Here is a 12,650-nt window from a genome sequence, read left to right as displayed (position 1 = left end):
GCTATCATATGTTGCTATAAACACAAACCACATTTTCGTGTCTGTACTTCTTGAGAAAAAAGCAAAATTGACCTCAAATGATTAAAAATTTCTGCCAAATTACTTACTAGGTAGAAGTAGGATTTATTTCAGATATTTAGGTGATACAATGGCTTTGAACGTTTTAGATTTGCAGGCTGTATCAACCGGAACGGCCGACTTTTACTACCTTCAGTGGAGTTGTCAAGACGTCGGGAGTTGGATCGAAGATTTAGGATTTCCGCAATATAAAGTAAGTAACCAAATGTCAAAACCCATTTAATTTATACCAAGTTTTTTTTTTACTACATGTATGTCTGTGTGATCTTATGTTTACAATGTCAACAGGCGTGTTTTACGGAGAATTTCATCACAGGGAGGAAACTCGTCCATATGAACTACAAAAACTTGCCCAAACTTGGAATCACAGACTTTGAACACATAAAGGTAATAATCCGTAACTGCTTTTAGTTTTTCCCTGTCATGTTTAAAGATAATGAGGCATTTTTGTCACAATTTTATATATATATATCCATCCATCCATCCGTTTCCTTTGGGTTTATCCGGAGCCAGGTCGTCAGGGCAGCAGGCTGAGCAGAGATGCCACACTTCTCTTCACCTTCTTTTGGGGCATTCCCAGACCAGCTGAGAGACTTCCCTCTAGTGCAGAGGTGTCCAAAGTGTTTTCATCGAGGGCCATATGTCGAAGTGTATGCACTGTGGAGGGCCAAATATCGGTGGTCAGTGCAGTGAAGCATTCACCCGGGTACATTTAAGAGAGACATTTAAGCCATTTAAGGCCCTATACCTGATGTTTTGATTGCAAACAATGAAAGGGGAAGCCACTAAATTAGAATGTTAGTTGTGATCCAAACTCATTTGTAACTTTCCTAATGTATTTGTAGCATCCAAATTCGTCTCAGACACAAATGTATAGGCAAATTTCACAACTTGCAGGGTCACTTTTCAGGCTCACATTCACAAAAATGCTGCATAAATGGCCAGAAAGTTCATGAAATTGATACAAATGTTTTATAATGTGATGCACGCCGTTTTCCCTAAAAGCATTTGAGTTTACAATATACTAAAGGAGAATAAAATAATTTTCATTCCATTTCTCGAAGTAAAATCAGGTATAGCTCCTTTAATAATGCCATAATGCTATTTGGTGAGATATGTGCCAATTCAAGAAGAAGTCTGAGAACCACCAAAAATTGGTCTGAGGGCCGTATTTGGCCCCCAGGCCACACTTTTGGCACCCCTGCTCTAGTGTATACTCAGTCTTCTCCGGGGCCTCTTCTCATTGAGACGTGCACCAAATTATCTCCATAGGGAGGCAATGAAGAAGCTCCCAGAACAGATGCCAACCTCAGATGCTCCTCTCGCAGCTCTACTCCGAGCTCCTCCCAAGTTTGTGAACTCAAAATCAAATCTAATAAGGTAAAATAAGCCTTTATTGATCTCGCAGTGAAGAAATTTACTTGTTACATCAGCTCTCAAAAAACACAAGCTGTATTGTATAACCCAATTTCACAACAGGAGTTGCCTCAGGTTTGCACTCCTTACCCATCTGGAAGAAATTCAATTCAAATCCAAGATCTTGTCCTTTCAGTCATGACCCAAATCTCATGACAATGAGCCATTTAAAAGCAGGGAAAAGAACTGCCGGAAAAATGCCTGGTCTTTACTGGTACACAGTATAGTGTCTTCATTTTATTCTCCATTAGTTTATCATGGAAAACAGATCGTACTGGAGTTACATAAAACAGTCTATGGACAATGTTTTGAAGTACCCAGAAACATGCCCAAGATCAAAAATGCCAGTTCTTTCTTGTCTTAGTCATTGTGTCATTTGCATAATATAAAACCAAGTCAACATTAAGACCTGATGTGTTAATGGTGCCTATATATGCAGTTTTTTCAGCGATATGGCTTTAGCCTGTAATTATTACAGTGGCAGACGTGCATTATGTGCTTTTACTTTTAGACACTGATTGATCCAATACCATTTTAAAAGCCCTTGTTAAACTTGTCAGTTTTCTTCATTACCACTTACCAGACACCTTAAATGACTCATGCTGTTTCGAGCTGAAACACCCATTTTCCCTCTTGACTGAAGGTTATTTGAAATTGACTAAAAGCATTTTAATTTACTCGAGCATTTTTGCAAAGAAACATGTTACCCTTTTAGTAGCTTTGATGTCAGAAAAACAGCAACTGAAGTATTGAAGTGCCAGGTAATTTGTCACAGTTTTAATCATTATTAGTGATACCAATTTGTAATTTAGTAATTTACCAAACATGGGGGTTTTGATTGGAGCTAATGGCACTTTGGCGTAGTTTAAAAAAAAAAAGGCCTTTTCTTTCCCTTTGTCTTGTCCACCATTTACCCCCATGAACCTATTTGCATAATTTGTTAGTCCAAGATCTCGGGTCAAGAGCTGCCTAAAGCCTAAGGTAATTCTTGTTTACAACAAAATGCCATAACTATGAGGGAGGTCTGATTTTCTTTTAGGGTCAGAGTTTGTTATCGTGACACTGAATAGATTTCTGATTTAATTTGACGTGTCCAACAGTTTGTATTTCAGTCTTTATGCGCATATTATATTACTTACTAACTCGATGTCTCCTCTACAGGGTTAGCCAGTTTTCTATAATGAAACTACATGGAGACGCATCTCGTTTCCCCGCAGAGGACAATATTCTACCTCACCATCTGCAGCTTTCTCAATTTGCTGATTGTGACCCTTAGAATTTCATTTTGATTGCCTTCAATTTTGCAGCTCTACTGTGAAACCAAATTATCCTGTAATGTCTGGCATCTGTTGAATTTTGCTTGGTGCTCGATAAAAAACATGCTTTTCAGCGTGTGTGTGTGTGTGTGTGTGTGTGTGCGCCGCGGGGCAAATTGATGCTTGATCTCAAAAATCTTCTGTTGCATTCCGGTGTCAGTGCTCCCCAATTATATAAAGGTTATACGACGTGCCCATGTGCAATTTTAATGGATGCCGTTGGTAAATAGCAAAGTCGGCAGTTATTTAGCAAGGTCACGGTCCTTTTGCAAACAACATGTCCTGTTTCCATAGGTCTTACTCCAAAGCTTTTCAATCCCGTCATTCAGATCTCTGCAAACACGTTCTGAAAGGCATGTGATTCCCGCGTTTAGTTTGGCGATTCATTTCAGTCCGCTCTCAAATGTGAACGCTCCTGGACGTGTTTGAAATGAGAATCTGGATTTTGAAATATTAATTGCGTAAAAAGCACAAAAACACTGACGCTTCTGAGAGAATACTGATGAAGTAAAAGGGACACGGAGGGCTCGGGTGGTGGACTGTTGTCTCTGTGTCCGTGTGTGTGTCTGTGTGCTTGTGAGTAGGGCTGGGCACCGCTGAATGTTTTTCAATACCGGTACTTTAACGATGCTTGGTATTAGATACCGATACCTGAACGATGCTTTCTTCGACACCTGTGCAAAATTATTTGTCATATAGAACCATAAAACAGATTAATAATGTTAATTTATCCCTTTTCTTTCCATTTAATTTCTTTTGCATTTTTTTTCTTATAATTTTCCCCATTTAAAAAAAAAAAATCACGTTCTTTCCCCAAATGGTCTATATTTTTCCCTAAATTTCCACATTTTTTTTTTTTTTTCATTTTTTTCCAATTTTTTTACATGTTTTCCCCCAATTTTTCCCCATTTTTCTTTTTTTTTCCCATTTTATTTATTTATTTTCCGCAAATTTTCCCTGTTTCCCCCATTTTTTTTCCACATTTTCTCCCCAATTTTTCCCCATTTTTTTTTACATGTTTCTTCAGAAATTTCCCCCCCCCCCCATTTTTTCTTCCCCATTTTATTTTATTTTTTTCCCACACATTTTCCCTGTTTCCCCCCAATTTTTCCCCCAATTTTTTCCACTTGTGTTTCACTTTTTATCCTTTTAAATTTTGATGACCAACAGCATCAAAACTTGAATACTTCCTTCTCGGTACCTGCTTTCGATACTTTTGATTATTTCGATACCACTAGTACCTATACCAAACTGGTATATTTTCATATTGAAAAAAAAAGGTTTAGGCACTACTGGTGCCCAGCCCTTACCTGTGAGTGATGCTTTGCAGTGGAAACCGTCTCATAATTTGATATTTCGACACCAGTCACATCCTCCTCTCAGTGGGAGACCTTTTGAACTGCAGGTTATGTCTGTAAACATATATTTATCAAAGGCCGCCCCCCTCTGTGACCCCTGCAGGTCATCGTTGGTCATGTACGGGAGCTGCTGGAGATCACAGAGTCTCCGTGGGACACCAGGGTCATGTTCCTGCAGAAGAAGAGCCGCACAGGAGCCCAGGCCGACAGACTGACGTACGAAGAGTTCATCAGCTCCCTGTACCACAGCGGGGACAGATAAACCGTAAAGAGAATGATCTTTTGTGTGGAGATTTCTTCAAAAAAAAACAATAAAACACCTGCTCTCCATCTGAGGTTTAGATTCCGCTTTCTCTGCAGCATGCGTCACATTGAGGAGGCTGTGATGCGAGTTGGTCGTAGTGTGTATTAAAAATGAAACCACAATGAGCCGAGCCTCGTCACCGCCTCGCCAACTGTCACTGACGAAGACCACGCACGGCAGCGGGTCACAGGCCGGACGTGGCATTCACACTTCCCACCAGCAAAATGCTCCCCAGATCCCACTCAAACTCAGAGTCTGTCTGGTTCACTCATGACTACAGGGTTGTAATATAGTGTCATGTACAGTACCCTCCACAAGTATTTTGGGAATCGTGCTTTTGACTGGGCTGTGGTGAGAAATGAGTCTGACATGTCATATGCACTTTGACTCATATTTATAACCGGATCAGTTCTCGATCAGACTTTTCCCGAACCAGGGTTTGTGCCACATTTAAAGCAGTACTAAGTAACTTGTTGACCTTTAATACATTATTTTTGTAGTCCCTCTGCCGGTTATACAAGTGTTAATGGGATGATTGGAGGGTCTTCCATCTCCCCTGGTGTCTCTGGCTAGAAAACCATGCTTGCAACTTCACTGCCCATGGGTCAGAGGCCCCAATACACACTAATGGAATCACGAAGAAGCTAACAGGCAAAGCTAACTGCGGGCTAGCGCCACTTAACAGTATTTACAACCAAGTTTGAGTGGAGGGGAGCCGTGTAACATCGTGATGAAAATTCGTAAATTTACTTCAGAAGTGGAGGTTCCTTCTCAACATACCAACAATGTTTGCTGGCAATTTAGTGTCTTTCCACTGGGGATCGGGTTGAGATTTGTCATATTATCATGAAATGAATCAGGTGTTTGTCCTGTTTCCATAATCACCTTCATTATTAACATATTTGTTATACTATACGGTGGGAAAATAATGCTTTTAGATAAGAAAAAGGCTCTAAAGTGTGAGAATTGATGGTGATTTTGAGTATTCCCATTTTTTCCTGCCTTCAATTTCTTTTGCTTTATTGGTTACCTCATATTAAGGGGAGACACAATATTTTTTCAGAGGGTTTGTTTAATATCTAATTCCGTTGCCTGATTTGTTGAGCTTTGAATTTCAAAAACAAGGCGAACTTTCAATGTTTACAGATTTTTCCATTTAAAAACAAATTCCCCTCAGAAAAAGTCTACTAATCTGTCAACAAATCATAAATTTAAACCTGGCTCGATCCATTATTTTGAAAATATGGGATTTTTTACACAAAAACATAAACTGACAGCAATAGATTTTCTTCTAATATCTCACAAGTTTCAAATTGATATCTGTAAAAGTAGAACGTGCAGTGAAATAATGCTTTTTCCATCTTATGTCTTTAATGTATAGTCCAAACTTAAAAATTGACACAAATTCTCTTAATTCTAGCACTTCATAAGGTATTTATTTAGGTACCATGTGATTCCCATTATTGTGGTGTAAAGCGTTACAGTTCTATTTCCCCTAAACGTCTGGGATCTCTGTCCGTGCTCCAAAGCGGAGCTGAGCTGAAACGGCCTGAACTAATCTTCCTTAATATGACTATTCTGGCCTTAATGTCCTCTAAACGAGCCGCTTATGGACTGGTTTGAACAGGGAAGCGTCACGGCGAACGCTCGGCTCGCTCTGGCCTTATTGTATTGATTTCCAGTAAATGTAACAGAACGGAGCCATCGATTTCACCCTTGATGTCCACAAGGCAATTCACGTGGACCGGGAACACCCCTTTTGAAATGACCGAGCGGGACAGGTAACACTGGGTCAATCTGGGACTGAGCTGTGAGTGATGAGTAAGAGAACTCACAAATGAACAGCGATAATTCAAATTGTTTCGGCGTGAATTTATCTTCATATTGTGTTATTACCAATGTAATTGTTCAATGTCTTTTCTGGCAGCACAAATGAACTAAACTTACTTTTTTTCAGTTTCGACATTTGTAATTAAAAGAAAAATAGATGAAATATTGGCCACTGTCCTCCATTTGACCTTAAAAAGTAAGATCCCCACAGCAGGCAGCACTCCAATCTGAATTTTCCTTTTTTGTGTGTCTTTTTTACCTTTTTTAAACCTGGGAAGAGCCACTGAGATTGGGAATCTCATTTCCAGGGGAGTCCTGGCTCCAGAGGGGACCCTATTGTACATATTTTATTTGACAATGTTGCTCTCACATCAGATTGAAGCCAGATGTATCTCCTCACCAGAGTTGGGGAGAGAATAATTCGGAATTGTATTTAGTTGCAGAATACTTGCTTTAAAATATATGTTGTGTTATTCCTTTACTTTGTCCAATCATTGTAATCTGAATACTTAGAATATATACTTTCACGTTGATTTGCATAATATTAATGTAGAAATACCGCGTATAATTACACAATTGTAGGCTACACTTGTTGTGTAATGCCTGTTTTAAAGTGATCTAATAGACGTGCAAACAATGAACTGTGGCGTAAGAAGTTTTATACCTTTATTTTATTTTAGGAGGAAAAAAAGATCATCATTAAAAGTTCAATAATGTCGTGCAACTAAAATATAATGGTTGAGCACTGCAATGTATTCTTTTGAGGAGAGTACCTGTATTCTAAATACTCTCAAATGAAAAAGTACTACCTGAATACAGTTCCTCAAAGTTAGTATTACATGTATTCAGTTACAAAACACTGCTCCAAAGCAAACCAGCAGACCTGTTCTGAGCAGTGCTAAGCTCAAACTTCTTAATCATTTTTTTTTTTATTTAGCCTATTGGTTTATTTGGTTGGGACAGTGCATGTTGAGGAACATTCATGGGCCTCATGCATGTAAACACGCCACACCGGATTGTAGCTTCGTTCCCCATGCGCACTCTCAAACATACTCTCATTTATCCTGGCCTATGGTACATGTTTTTAGTGGTAGAGGAAACACAGACATGGGAGAACATGCAAACTCCACACTGAAAGGCCCGTCCAGGTGGGAATCAAACCCAGGACCTTCTAGCCGTGAAGCACGAGCGAGCGCTAACCGCCGTGCCATCGATTTGTTATTACATTTTCTCGAAGTGAAAGCTTGTGTTTTGCTTTACCACACATTTCTCCCTGCTGCCAGCGGAGGGCGCTCCAAGCAAATAATAAGATATTAACTTGGGGCGACGGTGATGTAGAGCAGTGGTTCTCAACCTTTTGGAGCTGCGACCCCCACTATAACAGTTAAAGGGGTTCGTGCCCCCCCGCCCGGGTCACACCGTGAGAAATCGGAATATTAGCCTAAATAATTCTTTAAAAACAAAGAAAAAAACAAATGGTTAAAATAAAATTAATCAAATTACGAACATATAATGGCACTCATATAATATAACATATAATGGTAAAATAGCACACACACATGCGACAATAAAATATTATAATATATGCTAAAAAAAGTATGTATATTTTATCTAAATGATCTGGCGACCCCCCAAATTCGTCTCACGACCCCCTTGGGGGTCCCGACCCCCAGGTTGAGAACCACTGGTGTAGAGAGTAGAGTGGGACGACCTGTGATCGGAGGATCGGTGGTTCGAATCCCGCAGGTGCACACTGTCATTGTGTCCCTGAGCAAGACACTTCACTTCAGTGTGTGTGACTGAGCGTGTTAATGGGTGACTGGTTCCTTGATGTAAAGCGCTTTGAGAGCCTAAAGCCGGTAGAGACTATTTAATTAAGCAGTACTTATACTCACCAAGTGTCTTCTCCTGTACATTTGACGTACAGTGTGGCACCACAGTGTGAGGAGTCTATAGCACACAATAAGGATATTTTGCCCCCTCAGTAAACTACCATCGATTACACTTTGAGCCACCATATTGGCTTGTCTTTGCGGTCAATTATTGATCACACGACTTTCCTCTTTGTGCTAATGGCGCGACAACTCAATAAAACACTCGATTGCGTGAAATCAGTGGGTCATCGCTACTCTTATGTGACCGGACTTTGCTGCATTCCGCGCCGCGCACAGGAGCAGCCGAGAGTTCATCGCACATGAATAAATAATGCCTTCGCCCGTGTGTCAGGGAGATACACGGGGCGGCTGCGAGGGAGGGAGCGAGAGAGCGAGCGAGCGAGAGAGCGAGGCACAGGCGCGCACGGCTCCCGGCGCACACCGCATCTGTCTGTCTCTGCGCGCGCACGCCATTGCCATTCCGCGCACGACACCTCTGGCTGGACAGAAATGGAGCCGACTCCGCTGCCTGACAGTCGTCCGAGCTCAGGGCAGCGCTGAGCGGGGAGATATTATGTCAGCAACCTTTCGCTCAAACCGGGATTAACTCGCAGTGAGCACAGATCGAGGCAAAGGGGAGGGAGGAAAAAACCCGAAGTGAAAGCGATACGAACATCTGGCGGGATTTGGTGCGCGCCCAGCAGAGAGGAGCAGCCTTTCCCCCCCACCACCACCACCAGTGACTGTATCCTCCCCGTCCATCTATCTTAAAAGTGGAGTGCATTATCGAAGCCCGCTGCTGCTGCAAAAGGCGTTTTCTCTCGCGTTGGAGGTGCACACGGGCGCGAACGGAACGGCTGCGCAGTGTGTGCTCGGACGGGAGGAAGCGAATACCGACAGCTGCAACAACCCGCCACATCCCTCTTCTTCCCAACACACACACACACAAACACACACACACCCCGGGACGTAAAGCTTCCATCCAACCCCTAACCCTCCGTTATCCATCCGTTTTTTTTCGACCGAGATCTCGTGTCGTTGCGAGTTTGTGGGGCCCTTGCCCGAAAAGAAGCTCGCGATTCTTGGGGCCATGGATTTCTTCTTGAAGGGCATCGCTGCTTGTTGTTTGGCAGCAGGCCGACGCACGCTGTAAAAGGAAGGAACCTGCTTGCCTTTTTTTTTTCCTTTTTATTATTATTATTTTTTTTAAATAATCGCCTCCACCTGAATTGTCCACGTTTGGAGCGAGGAGGGGGATTAAAAAAAAAAAAAAAACTAACACAGATATGACCAAACGCGCTCCTCGGCTACTCAGGGTTTGACTGCGGGCTGGATGTTCAATCGCCAAGGTAAGTCCTACATTATTTTTTTTATTTTTTTTATTTTTTTTGGACTAATGATGTGATTGGGCAGCGGCATGTGCGAGTGTCTTTACAAGAAACGACTTGAAAGTTCTGTCAGGACACCCCACCCCCCACTCTTCTCTTCTCCATCGCCTCTTCTCCCCTTCCCTCTCCTCTCCTTTCCTCTCCTCTCTCCTCTTTCCTTTCCTCCGCGCTTGGTTCATCAATGCGCTCCCCTCACTAACACCCCCCTCCCCTCCCCTGCCCTCCTCCCTCTTTCCCCCCCCAGTGTGACAGACCGTGGGGTTGTGGCCACCATCCCAAGACCTGCACCGCAAGGTCAAAATCGTCTCATTTGCCAAGTGCGATTGTATTTTTAGTTCTGGTTGCCGAGCACATATAGCTGCAGGTATCCATGCAGAAGATTGCGTTAAATAGCTTTCCCACAATTTTGCCAGAGCGATTTTGCCATTGGAGAGCGTGCGAGGCTTTTAGTCATGGGTTAGGCATACATTGCGCTCCTTCTGCTCTACACCTAGTTTCTTTCCCTTTGGAACGTTTCGCCAGATAAAAAGCCAGCCAGTAAATGGGCTGAAGGTGGTGCTTGATTCGTTATTATTCACCATCAGCCTGGAGCTCTGTTGTAACATCAACCAGCCAGAAAGAAGGGATGACAACGTGCCCACGCCTCATCTTACCGCCTTTTAGTGCTGGTAGGCTCCATATGCCGCTATCTACCTACCTATCAAAGCATTGGAACCATTGGTATAGGCTCCATGGCTCATTGGCTGCAGCAACCTTTCGCACTACGTGTTAGACATGATACATCCTCCTCCGAGCTGCCCGTGCTCACCAGCTGACCCAAATTTGGCAGACTGCAAAATGAGATCCTTTCTTTCTTTTTTTTGTGTGTGTGTGAAGGGGATGGATTCAACTCGGGGTTTTTCATTCCAACTATGAAACTGATGTCCGTGGGAGAGGCTTTTTGTTGTGTGAATTCATTTTGCCCATTTGGGTGCGCTTTGCAAAAAGGTGGAAATGTCCCCAGGGGGGCTGTGGATGAAAGGTGCGCTGCGGAGAGCGTCTTTTCCAGTTTGGCGGTTCGCTCGTTTGATCAGAGAGATTGTACATGGGAGAGCCGCTGTAGGCGCGAGCACGTATGGACCAGGTGCCTCTGCTTTCCAAATGTCGCACCTGTTCCGATTTGCAGGATTCGGCCTCCGATGTTTCCGAAGAAATTCCCCAGATTGCAAGTCAAGTCACATCAGTTGATAATCTCCAGTGAAATTTTCCCATTTAAGTCGTGTGCACATACTTTCTTGAAATAGGAATCTGCATCTCGATCCGCCTGCGTTTTTCAAAACATTCATTGCAATTTTATCTGTGATTTGTGTTTTAACGTCAAGCTTCCAGATCATGTTGCACATTTTAAGTATGTTCAGGTGCGTTAACATTTGAGGAGAGACTGAAATATGAACTGCTCCACTATATGCATTTCAGAACATGATTGTAGAGGCCAAAACTACAGGATTACACATATAAAAGACCACATTAAGAGAGGACGGGATGGGACATGTTAACGTTTGCACACTGCCCAAGGAATTGCAGCCATATGAGATTTTATCATGGCAGCAATTCAAATTCCAGTTTCGATTCTTGCAGGCCGATTGATATGAACCCTTTTTCAGTCCTTGTTTTGTGAAGATACTGGAAAGGTCCTGATTTGGACATGTATTTGTGTTCTAGTCCTGGGTTTAGTCTGATTTAGGCCTGCTTTGGTGGATTCCTAGCTTCTTTTTGAGATTGTTAGGTTCATCTTTGTAAATACTAATAAAGTGTTTTTGAGCACTGGTTTTGCTTGAGTTTTGGCCGGATTCAGGTCTTGATTTAAGGGCCTATCTCACCAGCATAGAGGATAGTTGGAGCCTTGAGTTGCCACGGGATGTCTCCGAGACGTCTCCAGGTCGTCTTGGTGAAAACAAACTTGTTCAATATCAGTGGAGAAAAAGTCTATACAGTCTCAAGCAGTTGTGTCGCGAATACTATTTGTTGGCCTCAACCTGGGAAACATTTCTGTGACGTGATACCAAGAAGATCTCAGAGACTCCAGACAACTCTTTGAGATCTCCTTGGTATCCGACAGGTCTTGGAGACATTGCCGGGACGTCACCGAAACGTTTCACAGGCTGAGGAAAACAAATAGTGCTCTTAACATTTCCACAACTGCTTGAGACCGCGTAGACCTCTGTTCGTTTTCACCAAGACAACCTGGAGACTTGCCTTTTTGCCTGGGGACGTATCAGAGACGTCTACGAGACCAGCGGCGACTCTAGTCTCCAACTAGTCGAGTAGTCTCCAGGTCGATGAGATAGGCCCTTTGTATGCACACAGTCAGTCTGAGTTGCAGAGACGCATTTTAAGTTCTAGTTCAGTCTTTAATCCTGGATAAGCTCTAGTTCCGTTTGGTTTGGCCTGGTTTAGTCCTGGTTCAAGTATGTTCCTGGTTTAGACTGCTTTCTTCTGATCTGATGTTCTTCGAATTAAGACCTACTTTTTTGGCCTGGTTTAGTCCTTGGATATGAGTAGTCTGTTCGATGTATCATTTTCTTCAGAACAGTTCAGATCCTGGTTTAGCCCGGTTTTGGTCCTAGGTTGTCCCCATATTAAGTTCTTGTCCTTTAAGTTTCGACACTCAAAAGGGCCTAAAATGGCATTGCAGAGCCTTAAAATTGACTTGCCACTCCATGTTTGTATAAACCCTGGATTCAGTCGTGATTCACCTAGTTCATATAATTAGAAAATCCCCCGTCGTCTTCCGCAGATTGACGAGGTAGCCCCCCAAAAGTCCTCTCTAATGATGCTAAGAAAAACCCCTTTGATTTACATGAGGGAGTTCTAAAGGCTTGATGAACACAGCACTTCTATTGATGCGGTGGGGTCTACTTAGTATGCTATCCCCCTGACACCGCCCGACGCACAACTCACACTTTATACACGTCTGTCTGAAGGAAGAAAGGGAGTAAAAAAAAAACGATTCCAACTATGTCACGCTCCCGTCAAATCGTGGGCTTTTTGAAAAATAGAAGAAGCCGTAATTAGCGCATCAAAAGTAGCACTGGCCGGCCCTGTGG

At 42.6% G+C, this 12,650-nt stretch overlaps 2 protein-coding genes across 3 annotated transcripts in view; both read left to right on the top strand.

Annotated features, from left to right (window-relative positions):
- The first annotated feature begins 31 nt into the window (after positions 1-31).
- LOC306975345 (sterile alpha motif domain-containing protein 15-like) lies at positions 32-4,446 on the top strand. Its single transcript, XM_079572865.1, has 3 exons — positions 32-271; positions 367-465; positions 4,272-4,446. The coding sequence occupies exons 1-3, from the start codon at positions 149-151 to the stop codon at positions 4,428-4,430; spliced, it is 381 nt and encodes a 126-aa protein (XP_079428991.1). The 5' UTR covers positions 32-148; the 3' UTR covers positions 4,431-4,446.
- Positions 4,447-9,174: 4,728 nt separating this feature from the next.
- Positions 9,175-12,650, top strand: part of lrfn5b (leucine rich repeat and fibronectin type III domain containing 5b) — a gene marked incomplete at its 3' end in the record, with an annotated part of 51,374 nt that continues 47,898 nt past the window's right edge. For both annotated transcript variants that reach the window (XM_079572701.1, XM_079572703.1), the window contains exon 1: positions 9,175-9,525. The remainder of the gene's footprint in view (positions 9,526-12,650) is intronic.

The sequence above is a fragment of the Gobius niger genome, assembly GCF_951799975.1.
Source record: "Gobius niger genome assembly, chromosome: 15".
In the NCBI taxonomy this organism is placed as follows: Eukaryota; Metazoa; Chordata; class Actinopteri; order Gobiiformes; family Gobiidae; genus Gobius; species Gobius niger.
This window is presented reverse-complemented; position numbering and strand designations above follow the sequence as displayed.